The sequence below is a fragment of the Halichoerus grypus genome, chromosome 1, assembly GCF_964656455.1.
Source record: "Halichoerus grypus chromosome 1, mHalGry1.hap1.1, whole genome shotgun sequence".
NCBI classification, from domain to species: Eukaryota; Metazoa; Chordata; class Mammalia; order Carnivora; family Phocidae; genus Halichoerus; species Halichoerus grypus.
Window position 1 is genome coordinate 13,658,042 of NC_135712.1, and position 13,649 is coordinate 13,671,690.

Consider the following 13,649-nt stretch of genomic DNA (forward strand, 5'->3'; position numbering starts at 1 on the left):
ATGTGTCTGATATATTGAGTCAAATGAATGAAACAGGAAGAAAGACTAGAATTAAGTGCTCTGATATCTGCATCTGTCAGTAGGGAGATTTGAGTACCAGTATGTCATTGTCAATGTACATATTTCCTTTTGGAAGCATTCATATTTTTTCTTTAAAGTTTGTAAATAAGTATTAATAACACCAGCTTAAGGCAGAATTTGTCATCTTGGAGGTGGTAATAGCAAGGAAGGAGTACTGCGTATATAATCAGTATAATTCGTTATAAAATAAATTCAGGAAAGCAAATTTTTTAAAGTTTAGGGGGGAAAAAGGTAGAGGTAAGTATTCCATTGAAAGATTCCTAAAGGAAACATTGAGGGATTAGGGGTTAGAAGAATTATTTAGACTAATATGGTCTTCTAATTCTTTTCACTGCTTTTCCTATTTCAGAGAATAGGAAATGGCACATTCCAGAAATCGAAGACTCAATGCTAATAACTTTTATCTTTGCTGGTTCTGTTTGTTTGTTTTATGAACTTCTAGAAATTTCTAATCTAGGAGCCAGAACAGATTCATTAACAACTCCATAGCAGACCAAATTAAACCTTTTTCTTTTGTGAAGTGTTTTATCTAGTAAGGACTATAAACCAAATATTTCCGAAAGATATTTGTCATTATTTCATCATGAATAAGTTAGAAAAATATAGGCAGGATGAGAGTATTAAGTGAATTTGAGCTGACAGGCAGTGTCCAAGGAATATCCGGGTCATCCCACAAGTAGGTCCTGTTCTTACTAATTTTTAAAAAACCATTGAGTTGGAAGAAGGCATATAAAGCACATTCATGAAAGTTCATGAAATTTATAAGCTGATCAGAGCAGCTGCTACATCAAGTAGCAGATACTTATTTCCAGATGACCTAAGTAGATTGAAAGGACTGTCAGAAAACAACATAAAGTCAACATGAAGATCTAGTTTTGATAGGGATTCCATTGAAAACAGTTTGAGGGTTTTGGTTCATTATAGGTGTGAGTTAACAATGAATTAAGCACTGTTTTGTTTTTGTTTTGTTTTGTTTTTTTAAATAATGTTCCAGGGACCCTGGGTGGCGCAGTCGGTTAAGCGCCCAACCCTTGGTTTCGGCTCAGGTCATGATCGCAGGGTTGTGAGATGGAGCCCTGTGTTTGGGCTCCGAGCTCAGCGAAGTCTACTAAAGTTTCTCTCTCCTTCTTCCTCTGCCCGTTCCTGCCCACACGCGCTCTTTCTCTCTCTCAAATAAATAAATCTTTTAAAGAGAGAAGGAAAGAAAAAGTTCTTCCCTATCCACTTCAGACTCCTAGAACTTATTATATGTTGCCTTACTTTGCAGATCTGATTGGGTTAAGGATCTTGGAATGGGTTAATTATCCTGAATTATCTAGATGAGCACAATGTAATCCCAAGGGTCCTTATACAAGAGAGGGAGGAGAGTCAGAAAGTGATGTGACAGCAGAAGCACAAAGGTAAGGGAGGAGAAGATGCTACCCTGTTGGCTTTGAAGATGGAGGAAGAGACAGATCAAGAGCCAAAGGAATGTAGGCACCCTATAGAAGCTGGAAAAGCCAAGGAATGTATTCTGCCCTAGCGCCTCCAGAAGGAATATAATAGCCCTGCCGACACCTTGAATTCAGACTAGCGAGATTCTGACCTCCAAAACTGTAAGATAAGTTTGTGTTGTTTTTAAGCTAAGTTTGTGGTAATGTGTTATTGCAGAAATAGGAAACATTAAAAAAAAAAACCAATTCACTAGATTCCATTAACACAGTAATACATCTGGACGATGTCCATTTGGTGATATCATACTTGAATAGCCAGGGTAGATCTAGAAATACCATTTCACTAATAGTTGAAGAAGATAGTTGAGTGGGAGACATGTTTAGTTATCTTTAAATATTTTATCATGTAGGAGAGATCACTATTCAGAATTGGAACAGGAGAGAAGGTATCAGAAGGGAGATTGGGGGTTAGTACACAGGAGGCCTCTATAACCATTGGAGCTGATTAGTTATGAGTTATTAAGCCTTATGTCATTTGGCAGAAGTTGTAGATATAAAAGTAGTTCTAAATTTGGTTTAAGTACCAGATTAGGTACTAAGGTGCTATACGGCTTTAAGGGTTTTTGATACTATGGTATTGTCACTGTAGAGAAGATTTCTCTAAATGCAGTGTTTGAAAAGTAGATGTAATACAAAAAAGATTATTATGGTAAGGCATAACAAAAAATTAAGCTCTATGTGTGTAAAGATTCTCAGGGCGTTGTATAGCTTTATTTAGTGAGTCACTTAGATGTCAGGTACTAGGCTGAGATTTATGTGTATTACCTCATTTAATCCTAATAGCCTTATGAAATGTATACTGTTAATCCCCCTTTTCATATTTAAAAGATCCTTGAAATTTAGAGAGGTTAACTAAACTTCTCAAAGTTTATACTGTTAGTAAATAGCAGATTATCATGTTACTTTGACTACCTCAAGCTATGAATGCAACAGGTGTCGCAGGCCAAATATTCTCATTCTTTACCTTCTCTTGAAACTATTCCTTATTGATATAAGGGATCGTGATGAATGATCCCTTTGTGTATCAGCCTTCTCTATATGTCATATAGCAAGACTGTGTTCACATTTATACTTTCTGTAGTCATTCAGCTAGTGACAGAGCAAAAAGCCAAATACATCTGTTCCTGGCAAGTATATTTTTTCTACTAATGCCTTCCAAGGGGGTCTTGTACCTTTTTCGGCCTACTGCTGGTTCTGCTATTTTGTATGAGAATTGCATGGGTTTCTCTGACTGCTTTGACATACTTGCTTTCATTGACAGATTACACTAATTGTGACTAGAGGCTGTAATAGTAGGGAGAGTGCTGCTCCTAGTGATATTTATTGAGCACTTGCAGGTGATAGACTAGTCATTCCCTCTGCAAAAACTAACTCAGTTCTCATTGAAACCTCTGAAGTAGATAACTACCATGTCTTTTTTACATTTGAGGACACTGCATCCTACAGTGTTATGTGATTTGTCCAGAATTGTGTACATGGCTGGACCCAGAATCAAAACCAGGTCTTTCTGACTCTTTCCGGAATACCCAAATATCTGATTTTTTTTTTCACTAGTAGAGCTTGTTGGAATTATATTAAATTTTGTGGTTCTCACGCTTTTATATAAAGCCAATAGGTTTTTTTCCTTGAGGTTTGTTGGCTGAGATTGGATGTTGGTCAGAAATAACTAGAGCCCAAATTATCTTTACCTCTCTCGTCTCTATATGTACAATGTATTCTAAACTTGATTGAAAAATACGAAATTTTTTTCTGACTCGATGGTGCTTTTTTCCCCACAGTTTGTTCATAAGAAATATGTTAATGGCTGGGCAGCTGGGTGGCTCAGTCAGTTAAGCGGCTGCCTTCAGCTCAGGTCATGGTCCCAGGGTCCTGGGATCGAGCCCCGCATCAGGCTCCCTGCTCGGCAGGAACCCTGCTTCTCCCTCTCCCACTCCCCCTGCTTGTGTTCCCTCTCTTGCTGTGTCTCTCACTGTCAAATAAATAAATTAAAAAAAAAAAAAAAGAAAGAAATATGTTAATGGCTTAAGGAATCTACTCATTATTGAAAGTTGACAACAGTTAGTTTGGGCTTTATTTCCCTCATTTCTAAAACAAAAGAATTTTTCTCTGAGTCAGTGCCTTTGACTGTCACCCCTACAGTAAGATTTATAATTTTACATAGGTGTTTTTGCATACATACCCACACACAAAACTGAGAAATTTCACCAAACAGTACTTACCCTTGCTGTGTACAGTGCTGTTTATTTTATTTTTTTACTCTATTCCACTAAAAAAGTTCTGTCACACCCATTAAGCTCATTTTTATATTCTAATGTATCTCAGCCCACAGTTTGAAAAACACTTATCTGGATTATTTCCAGGATTCTTTCTCCTTTCAACAAAATTATGTGTGGTGGTAATAATAGGTAATGTCTATTGTGTACTTACTCTGTGCTAGGTGCTGCATTAAGTGCTTTTTATATGTGTTGTTTGTATTAAACTTCCCTTAATATAAGTAGGGGCTATTATTTTCATTTTACAGATGAAGAAACAACTTCTCATAGCTAGCAGGTGGGGGAGTCAGGATTTCCCAGACAGTTGATTATTGATCTTGTGTTCTTATCATTACTTTAACAGAAATTTATTGTTTTTAAAAGTTCAGGAACTATAATCTGAGTCTTAGAGTACCACAAGGTTGTATACTTCTGAGAGATTCCTCAGCCAACATGTCAATTAACTCTTTCTTATCTAAGCTTATTAAATTTCAGCTTTGCTCTAGATCCAGTTAAGGACTTAGTATATTACCTCTAACTTACTGCTTGGCTGGACATAGCACTCTACCTCTATGTCACTTATTTTTTGTTATTAAAAAACCTTTGGGTTCAGTCCCTCCATAACAGTTACATATTGGTATACTTTCTTATTTGGATCTACATGCATACATATATGTGTATATATAAAACTTTTTTTATAGTCTATTGTCTTTAATGTCTGTGTGCTATTCATTCCTCCAGGATAATGTATTATAGTATTAATGAAATAATTTCTTTATTGTTAGGTAGTTATTGGAAAGAACTTGAGCTTTGGGTAGTGGTGGACCACAGATTAAATTTACCACCTAATTAGCTTTATGATTTTGAGCAGATTCTTAAGCTTTTATGCCTCAGTGTTCTCATCTGTAAAATGGAATTATAATATCTAACTACCACAAAGGCTATTAGTGTTTCTATTTAAACAGGTAGTGTCAGTGCACATAATTACAGTAAGGTATATCACTTTCAACATAATTTCTGGGTCTCTATATCCAATGAAGGTATTGATCTAGATATCTGGGAACCTTTTTGCCTTGCGAAAGGTAGAGACTGATGAATTTGTACTTTGAAGAAGTCAATAAAATATTAGTGACATTCATTGAGCTTTTAAAAGGTAATTTTTTAAACCTCCAGATTTGAGACTTCCTCTACCTGCCTATAGTGTTGTTTTTCTTTATAAATTATATCAAATACAGATTTTCAGCTTTAAGATTTAAGAAAGGCATTTGTAAAGGAAAGTAAAGAACATCTAAAAAGAAACTTAAATGTGATAGAAACATCGCAGTGCTCGCAAGTTAGAGGTGTTTTAAGGGTGGTCATTTCTAAAGCACTGAAACACGGCTCTGCCTCCCCTATGTACCAGTCACTAAGTTTGACACTTCTAAGTGCTCAGAAATTTGTTAAATTAATGAAAAATGATCCAAAACTGCATTTCTACCTCCTCACCTGCCACTTCTTTACCAGTTGGACTTTGAAATCACTTTCAAAAGCTGGTATCTGTTCAGCCACCTAATAGTCAAACCAAACAAGGTTTGGTTTGCACCTCTTACCACATTTGACCATGCCAAATGCCTTTAATTTCTGGTATTTGTCCTCGTATTGTTCATTTGTGCAACCCCTTTCTCTATACCACAGTGGCATTTTTTATATACCCTAGGTTATATGTTCTTGGCTTTCTTCTTACTACAAATTTCTGCTCACGCATACTCATGGCTTTGACTCTTTTTTCTAGCCTGGACCTTTTCTGTGTTCAAGATCCATTTTCTCGTGTCTGCCTGAATTTCAGTAGGCATCCCAAATTAAATTCAGTATGTTTAGTCATTATCCCTGAGTCAATACTATATATATATATATATATATATGGCACAGATGCCTGCTTGATATTTTGATATTTCCCCATCATAGTTAATGGTTCTCATATGTATTTAATCCATAAGCAGCACTGTATTAAGGATATGAATGTGCTATTAGGCACTGTGAACTATAGGGGCGCCTGGGTATCTCAGTTGGTTAAGCGGCTGCCTCAGGTCCCAGGGTCCTGGAATCGAGCCCCATGTCAGGCTCCCTGATCTGCAGGGAGCCTGCTTCTCCCTCTCCCTCTGCCTGCCAGTGCCCCTGCTTGTGCTCACTCTCTCTGTCAAATAAATAAATAAAATCTTAAAAAAAAAAAAAAGGAATTGTGAGCTATAAAATCTACAAATTATAGTTTCAAACCCATCCTTTGGGCATCATCCAAAACAGATGTAAGTAACCCTTTTGAGTATCATCTCAAACAGGTGGAAGAGAATCTGTGTTAGTTGTTAGTATGATTTTTTTTCTCCCATGTTTTTATTTAAATTCTAGTTAACACATATGGTAAAATGGGTTTCAGGTGTAGAATTTAGTGATTCCACACTTCCATATAACACCTAGTGCTCATCACAACAAGTGCCCTCTTTAATACCCATCACCCATTTAACCCATCCCCCACCCACCTCCCTCCAGTTGTTAATATGATTAAATAAAATTATATACCACTAAATTTAATTCTTCCTTATACATCGTAGGCCCTCAGATGTTGATTCCCTCCTCTCTTCCCAAGTGATCCTTTCTTCATGAAATGTTTAATACCCTTTTTACTGTCTCTTAGATAATAGCACTTGAGGGTTCTCTTGCTGGTATTTTGCATGAATGGTTATACTGCTATATGATATAGGGTGTATTTTAATTTTTTTAACAAGTTGTGATTTAAATACAGACTGTGGAGTATTTTATCTGATGATACATTGGTCTGTTTTGTGTGCTCAGTTGGCTGAGGTTTTTTAATATGGCAGGTTGCCTCCTGCTGAAGTAATCAAGAAGTGCTATTTGATACATTAAATGAATAGTTTTTGCTTAGGCTTCATGAAAATATGATTCTCTAAGCTTTTAATGACCAGGGAAATAGTTCTCACTGTTGTTCATTCTTAAAGATCATGTATAAACTTTTTTGCATCCCCTTTCTCTACATTAAGGTACAGAGAAGGAAATAGAACAAGTAAGTCTTAATAAATTAAGAACAAGTCTTAATAAATTTTATAACATAAATGGTAATATGTCCTTCTGAATGCATGCTATATATTTCATGCAGTGTTTACATTTTTAGAATTTGTATTTAAGTTGTAATATTTTAAATTGTTTTTTCATTTCCCATCAGTTTATATAATCTCAGATTACTGTCTCCTTTCTAATTGTTTCCTGTTAATGAGCATTTATTCTCAAGGATAATTTTTATTACATTGGTAAAGAAATAATAAAGAATCATGACGCTCTTTAGAGAATCACATTTTTAAAAAACAAATTCCTTTGTTAGTATCTGTGTTTCTCCCTTTTTTTTTTAAATCTTAATATTACCTATGGAAGAATTCTACCTTTCTCTGCTTAAACCAGAGTATCTGGTTCTTGTATTGATTATCTCTGGCATTCCATGCCTTTTCTAATATTACTGTTACTGTCACCTATAGTCCCATTGTGTCTGTAGTTGTGTGAAAAGCTATGAAAATTCTCTGAATTTTTAGGATATGTTGCCAAATAGGGCTGTTTACCCTATGAAAAAAGACTTTTGTACTTAGGTTAGCTTCTTAGTGATCTAGTAAAGATCTGTGTCTTAGAGATTACGTATTTGGAGTATCAACATTATTTGGAAAGAAATGGAAATATTCATATAAAGCCCGGAAACTTAATTATTTCACAGTATCTTTTTAGGGGTGCCTGGGTGGCACAGTTGGTTAAGCATCCGACTCTTGAACTCAGCTAGGTCTGGATCTCAGGGTGGTGAGTTCAAGCCACACTGCATTGGGCTCCACGTTGGGGGTGGAGCCTACTTAAAAAAAAACCCACAAATTATCTTTTTAGAAGTCCTAGGGTCAGTATGTGCCCGTGATTAAACGAAATGCAAACGGGCACCTGGGTGGCTCAGTTGAATTTCTGACTCTGGGTTTAGGCTCAGGTCATGATCTCAGGGTCCTGGGAGGGAGCCCCCACATGGGCTTCCCACTCAGCCAGGAGTCTGCTGGTCTCCCTCGGTCCCCCTCACCCACCCTGTGAGCACACGAGTGCTCTCTCTCAAATAAATCTTTTTTTTTTTTTTAACCAAAACAAAAACAAAAAGAAGAATTTAAGAAGCTAAATATAAGCTTCTTAATGTCAGGATTTTATCTTTGTAACTCTCTATGGGCTTTCATTATGTCTTGGTTGGATTTAAACTTTGGAAGAAGTATGCATGTGTGGTTAAATCTCATGGGGAGCACCTGATTGTTGGATTTACTGTCATGAGATGTGTTAAATATGGTGCCATTTTTGTGCCTGACTAAATCAAGAAGTTGTGAATTCCAGCATTTTAAATTTCTTGCCTAATTTAATAAATCTTTCTCCAAACGACCCTTAGAATTATTTGAAGTTCTCCAAAATCTCAGTGAGGTTTGCATTAAATATTGAGTCATACTATTGCTACTTTCAGTCCAGAAACCCCTGGTATGTTTGCATTCAAATTATTTTTGAGTTCTTCAGTAAAATTTTACAGTTTTTTCAGTTACAGGTTTTGTAAATTTCTTAATGTTTTTTTTTCCTTTTTTTTCTTTTTTGCTATTTTTAATACCTTTTCCTATTGTATTTTCTTGGTAGTGATGCAGGTATATAGGAAAGTGCTTGGATTTTCTTTAGTAGCTGAATTGTTCAACTTAGTTCCAAAAGTTTGTTATTCTTTTAGTTAATAAATTGCACTATCTTTGTGGAACTGGGGGGAACTGACCTCTAACTTAATTTTTAAATTATTTTTGTTTTTTAAGCTCTTTTCACTTATGGATATGAAACCTCCCATCTCTCGAGCCAAGATGATTCTTATCACTAAAGCTGCTATTAAAGCTATTAAGGTAAGAATAAAATAAATATATTTAATTCGAAAAATGTTTTTGAGATTTTGAAAATATTGTTAAACATGAGAATTCATCGTATTAGTTTAGGCCTGAATCAAAGAGCACTAACTTTTGCTGAAGATACATGTTAATACAGTACAGTATATTTGAACTGTAACATATTATTTCAAAACCTGCTTTTTTCCTTTTTTGTTGTTGTTTAGTATCTCCACTTTATATTTTTTCCAGCTTTGTTGAGGTATAATTGACAAATAAAATTGAATGTATTTAAAAATATAATAGAACATGATGGTTTGATACACATACACATTATGAAATGATTAACACAGTCAAGCTAATTAGCACACCTCTTGCCTCACATAGTTGCCAATTTGTGTGTGTGTGTGTATTAGAAAGTTGAATTAACAGAAGTAGAGAGTTGAATAAAAGGGGTTTTTTCTTTGTTGTAGTTATTTATTTTTTTTATTTTGAGAGAGAGAGGGAGAGAGACCTAGAGAGCACGAGCAGGAAGAGGGGTAAAGGGAGAGGGAGAAGCAGACTCTCTGCTGAGTAGGGAGCCTGATGTGGGACTCGATCCCAGGACCCTGGGATCATGACCCGAGCCAAAGGCAGACACTTAACTGACTGAGCCACTCAGGCACCCTGTTTTAGTTAATTCTTTTCGTAAGTCAGCTGAGTATTAGCTTCATACTTTTATTAAAAAGAAGGAAAAAAAACCAACTCAGACTTCACGAAGTGAAATGTTTTCAAGATCACACCTAAATAGCAGAGTCTCTTTAGAAACTGCATTATTTAGTTCCAGTTCCACTGTTCTTATCGGTCTCATAAAGTTGCCTGAATACACTACTTTATTAACGTTTATTGATTAAAAATCTAAGAAAAGGACCTTCTTTTTTGGGGGGATTTTTGTAGTTTCTGTTTTAGTTAATTCACTTCTGATCTATGATAGTTCACTTGTTGACTAGGGATTATTTGTCATGGTTCATTCAGTATTATTTTGAGAATTCAGATTGTGCAATTTTAAGGTTTTAAGTATTTTCTAATTACATTACTGAATATGTAGAAATAAGTAAACTGTACAGTAATTTTCTTTTAATTCTTTTCAGCTTTATAAGCATGTAGTTCAAATAGTAGAAAAGTTCATCAAAAAGGTAACTATCCATTTCATTATTACATCATTTTAGTTATGATTAGTATTTGTAATTTACTTTGTAAATTGTAATTTGGATGCTTGCTTCTAAAGCTATTCTACAAAAAAAGTTGTCACTAAGTGTTCTTGTTAATCTCTTGAGTTTGTTTTTTAACAAAACAAAAATCTATAGCAATACTGTTGATTGAGCGCTTAGTATGAGGTAGACACTCAACAAGTTTCCTGTGTACTCAACACGACTCTTGCCCGAGTTTGATGTCCTTCCTGTGCCATTTGCCCTGTCTACTTTGTTGACATTTAACTCATCTTGAAGTATTTCAAGTGAAATCACTTTGTAAAGTTATTCCGGATTTTCCCTGCTGCTATCATAATTAAATCATCTTTCAGTTTTACAGTTGTATCTGGTTTTATAACCATGTGATTAGCACACATCTGTCTCACCAGAGGACTAAGAACAGAGACTTAGACATCTCTATCTTCTCCCCCAACCTGGAGCTGTGCCTTGTAGTACATACCAATAAATGTGTGTGAATGTCTTTGATCCATGGCCTTTGAATACTAGATGAGAGATAGGAGTTAGAATCCCAACAGACCAAAAAAAGGTCAGTAGAAGTTTTTATAGTAGCAAATCAAAGTACAAATAAGTAAAATGGAAAAAAATTAAAATTACCCACATGGCATCACCCCAAATTACTATGATATTTATATTTAGATCTACTCATTTTTTATTATGTACATGTACCTTCATAAAAGAGAAACTGGTGACTGCTAGCCTGCTTTTCCCACTGAATTTATCATAAAATGTCTTCAAAAAAGTATTCCATTGCTTGATTGTTTCCACATTTACTCAGCTAGTTCCTTTTGGACATTTCACTTCAGTGGCTGGCCTTAAGGAAAAAATTAGATGCATGTTAATGGTTTTCCTTACAATAAATTTCTAGATGTAGAATTGTTGGATCAAATAAGGCTTTGCTTTTATTGCTAAATCATCATCGATAAAGGTTGTACCACCAGAAATATATATAGGTGTATGTTTCTCTTTTCTTCTTGTTAATCTGATAGGCCAAAAATGTGATCTCTCCTTAGTTTTTCTTTTCTCTGGTACTCTACTTTAGTAGAATTAAAATTGATGTTAAAATTATCTTTTTGATGACTTTAAAAGGTAGAAATAATTTTTTAATTAGGATGAATTGGAGTAGAGAGTATCATAATAAGTGGATTAGTGTGCAAGTGGCTTAGGGATTGGTAAAGTAATGTTGATTCTGGGAAATTGTGGGGAGGTAGAGGGATCAGAGGAAAGTAAAATATTGGGGGTCTGAAGTATCAAGAGAATTGGTAGTTCTGTACACGCCTGTGGGAAATTTGACATGCTAGCCAATAAGAGAGCTAAACATTCAAGCGGTTTCTAAATAGAAACAATCACTGGATAATACAGAGTTTTATAAAAGGGAGATTAATGTCAAATTGTGATTTTGCTTTTCTTCTATTAACTTTGCATCTTTATCTTTGTAGTGTAAACCAGAGTACAAGGTTCCAGGATTATATGTAATCGACTCAATTGTGCGACAGTCTCGTCATCAGTTTGGAACCGATAAAGATGTTTTTGGGCCAAGATTCTCTAAAAACATAACCGCCACATTCCAATATTTGTATCTTTGTCCATCTGAAGATAAGGTATAGTTAATTTTTAAATTAAAACTTGTATCATTTCTATATTTAAATCTATTTAAATGTATATTATATATTTGAAAGAGAATTATATGGGGATCTCTGTGAACTTGAAACAAAACCCAATGTTTTCTGTTGTGGCCATCTCATGTTTATGTATTTTCTTGTGAAATTCTTCTGGAATGTTGTACTGTTGAAAAAGGAGTTGGAAAGATTTACTTGTAGTTGAGTGATAAATTCTGCCATAGAAAAAGGCAGTACTCATCTCACATTGTTGCTTATTCCAGAAAGAGGGGACCAATAATTGATGGCTTTCCCCAGCATTTTAAGAGGCTGGAGCATAAATGATATTCATTAGCAATAAGACTACAGTATTTAATTCCTTATATTTATAGCTGATTTTACTATGTACTATAAAAAGGTAGAAGAACATTACAAACATAGTAACTGGACTCCCAGTAGGTGGGAGAAATATACTACTAAATCTACTCAGAAGAATGAAGATATTTACAGTAAACAGTATATAAATTTGAGTGTTGTGGATTCTGTATTTATATTCTTGGAGGAGTGTTCTTGTGGGAAAAATAAACAAGAGAAAAGATCATTTCTTGAGTAGGACATGAGTTATTTTTCTTATGAATAACACATCTTTGGATCTCCATCATATTTACTGGGCCATAAAACGACTTACCTATCGGTTACAGACCAGTTTCTTAAATATTTTAACTGTTGATATCATCCTGAAGAAATTCTTCTTCACTTCATTTACTTTTCTAAGACGATTACTTTTTTTGTCAGTGATGGTATTTCTTTGTGATCATAAATATAATGAAAATGTGAAATACATTTTTTGTTATATTTGTTTTGATTATCTAGGTTATATTTCTTTTTTGTTTCTTCCCCCTTTTCTCCCCCTTCTTTGTTTTTTATTCTAGTTTGTACTACTGAAGAAAGGCTGATTAGGGTAGTTTTAACCAGGTCGTAATTCTAAAGATAATTTTTTTTTTCTGTTTATAAAACGCTTAGAGATTTATTTCTTTATTTATGCAAATATTTATTGTATATTCATGTTTTGTTACACATAACAGAGTAAAATAGTTCGTGTGCTGAACCTTTGGCAAAAAAATGGAGTATTCAAAATTGAAATTATTCAGCCTCTTTTGGATATGGCTGCAGGAACCAGTAATGCCGCCCCGGTAGCAGAAAATGTTACTAATAATGAAGGTATGGCCAAGTATATCTGTGAACTTAGAAAATGGTATAACTTTTGTACATGAGAAGTTTGGAGTCTGTTTATATTGGTGGAACTTTTCCATAAGAAAGACATTTGAATTTACATCTTGGAAGATACGGTTTTCTTTCCACAGTTCTTTCATGTATTTGCTATAGTACAGAGTCTAGTACCACGGTCTTTATTTTAGTAAAAAAGCTTAATGGAGTTTAAAAAGGGAGATGTGAAGATTAAAGTTTTCGTAGGTCTTAATGACCTTTTCTTTTTTAGGTTCACCTCCACCTGCAGTTAAAGTTTCTTCTGAAGCGCCCCCGGCCACGACAAACTCCGTACCAGCTGTACCGCAGCTGCCCAGCTCTGATGCTTTTGCTGCTGTGGCCCAGCTGTTTCAGACAACTCAAGGTCAACAGGTAAACTACCCATCTCAAGATTAAATTCCTTGCAGTTAGGTACTATTGTCAGTTTTTATTTTCCATTCCTAATGAATGAGCACATTCAAGGGGGGAAATATTTCTACTTTTCACCTAGAAAAGCCTTTACTGGGCAGGTAATGTCATAGGGCTCCCAGGGGAAATGTGGGAAAGGTGAGAAAGAAGGGAGCCATACACTGAGCAATAGCAATACCCCTGTGAAGAGGACTCCCGAACTGGTGACTGGTTGGTATTGTTGCTCATGATTCTAGCATTTCGGATTAACTTCAAAATTATTTGTATTGGAGATGATTTTTACATTTTTCTAGAAAACATTTCTTTACCTTGTTCACAGTTCAGTGTATTTTCTCTTATTGACCGTCATTTTCTGCCCGTTGGGGTATCAGCATACATGTTTAAGCTTAAATGACAC

General features: G+C 35.0%; 1 protein-coding gene across 4 annotated transcripts in view; it reads left to right on the top strand.

Annotated features, from left to right (window-relative positions):
* SCAF4 (SR-related CTD associated factor 4) overlaps window positions 1-13,649 on the top strand; it is a 61,054-nt gene that overhangs the window by 13,465 nt on the left and 33,940 nt on the right. For all 4 annotated transcript variants that reach the window (XM_036070658.2, XM_078053456.1, XM_036070655.2 and 1 more), the window contains 5 exons: window positions 8,671-8,754; window positions 9,864-9,908; window positions 11,420-11,581; window positions 12,664-12,799; window positions 13,077-13,216. In XM_036070658.2, coding sequence (XP_035926551.2) covers window positions 8,671-8,754; window positions 9,864-9,908; window positions 11,420-11,581; window positions 12,664-12,799; window positions 13,077-13,216 — 567 coding nt within the window. The remainder of the gene's footprint in view (window positions 1-8,670; window positions 8,755-9,863; window positions 9,909-11,419; window positions 11,582-12,663; window positions 12,800-13,076; window positions 13,217-13,649) is intronic.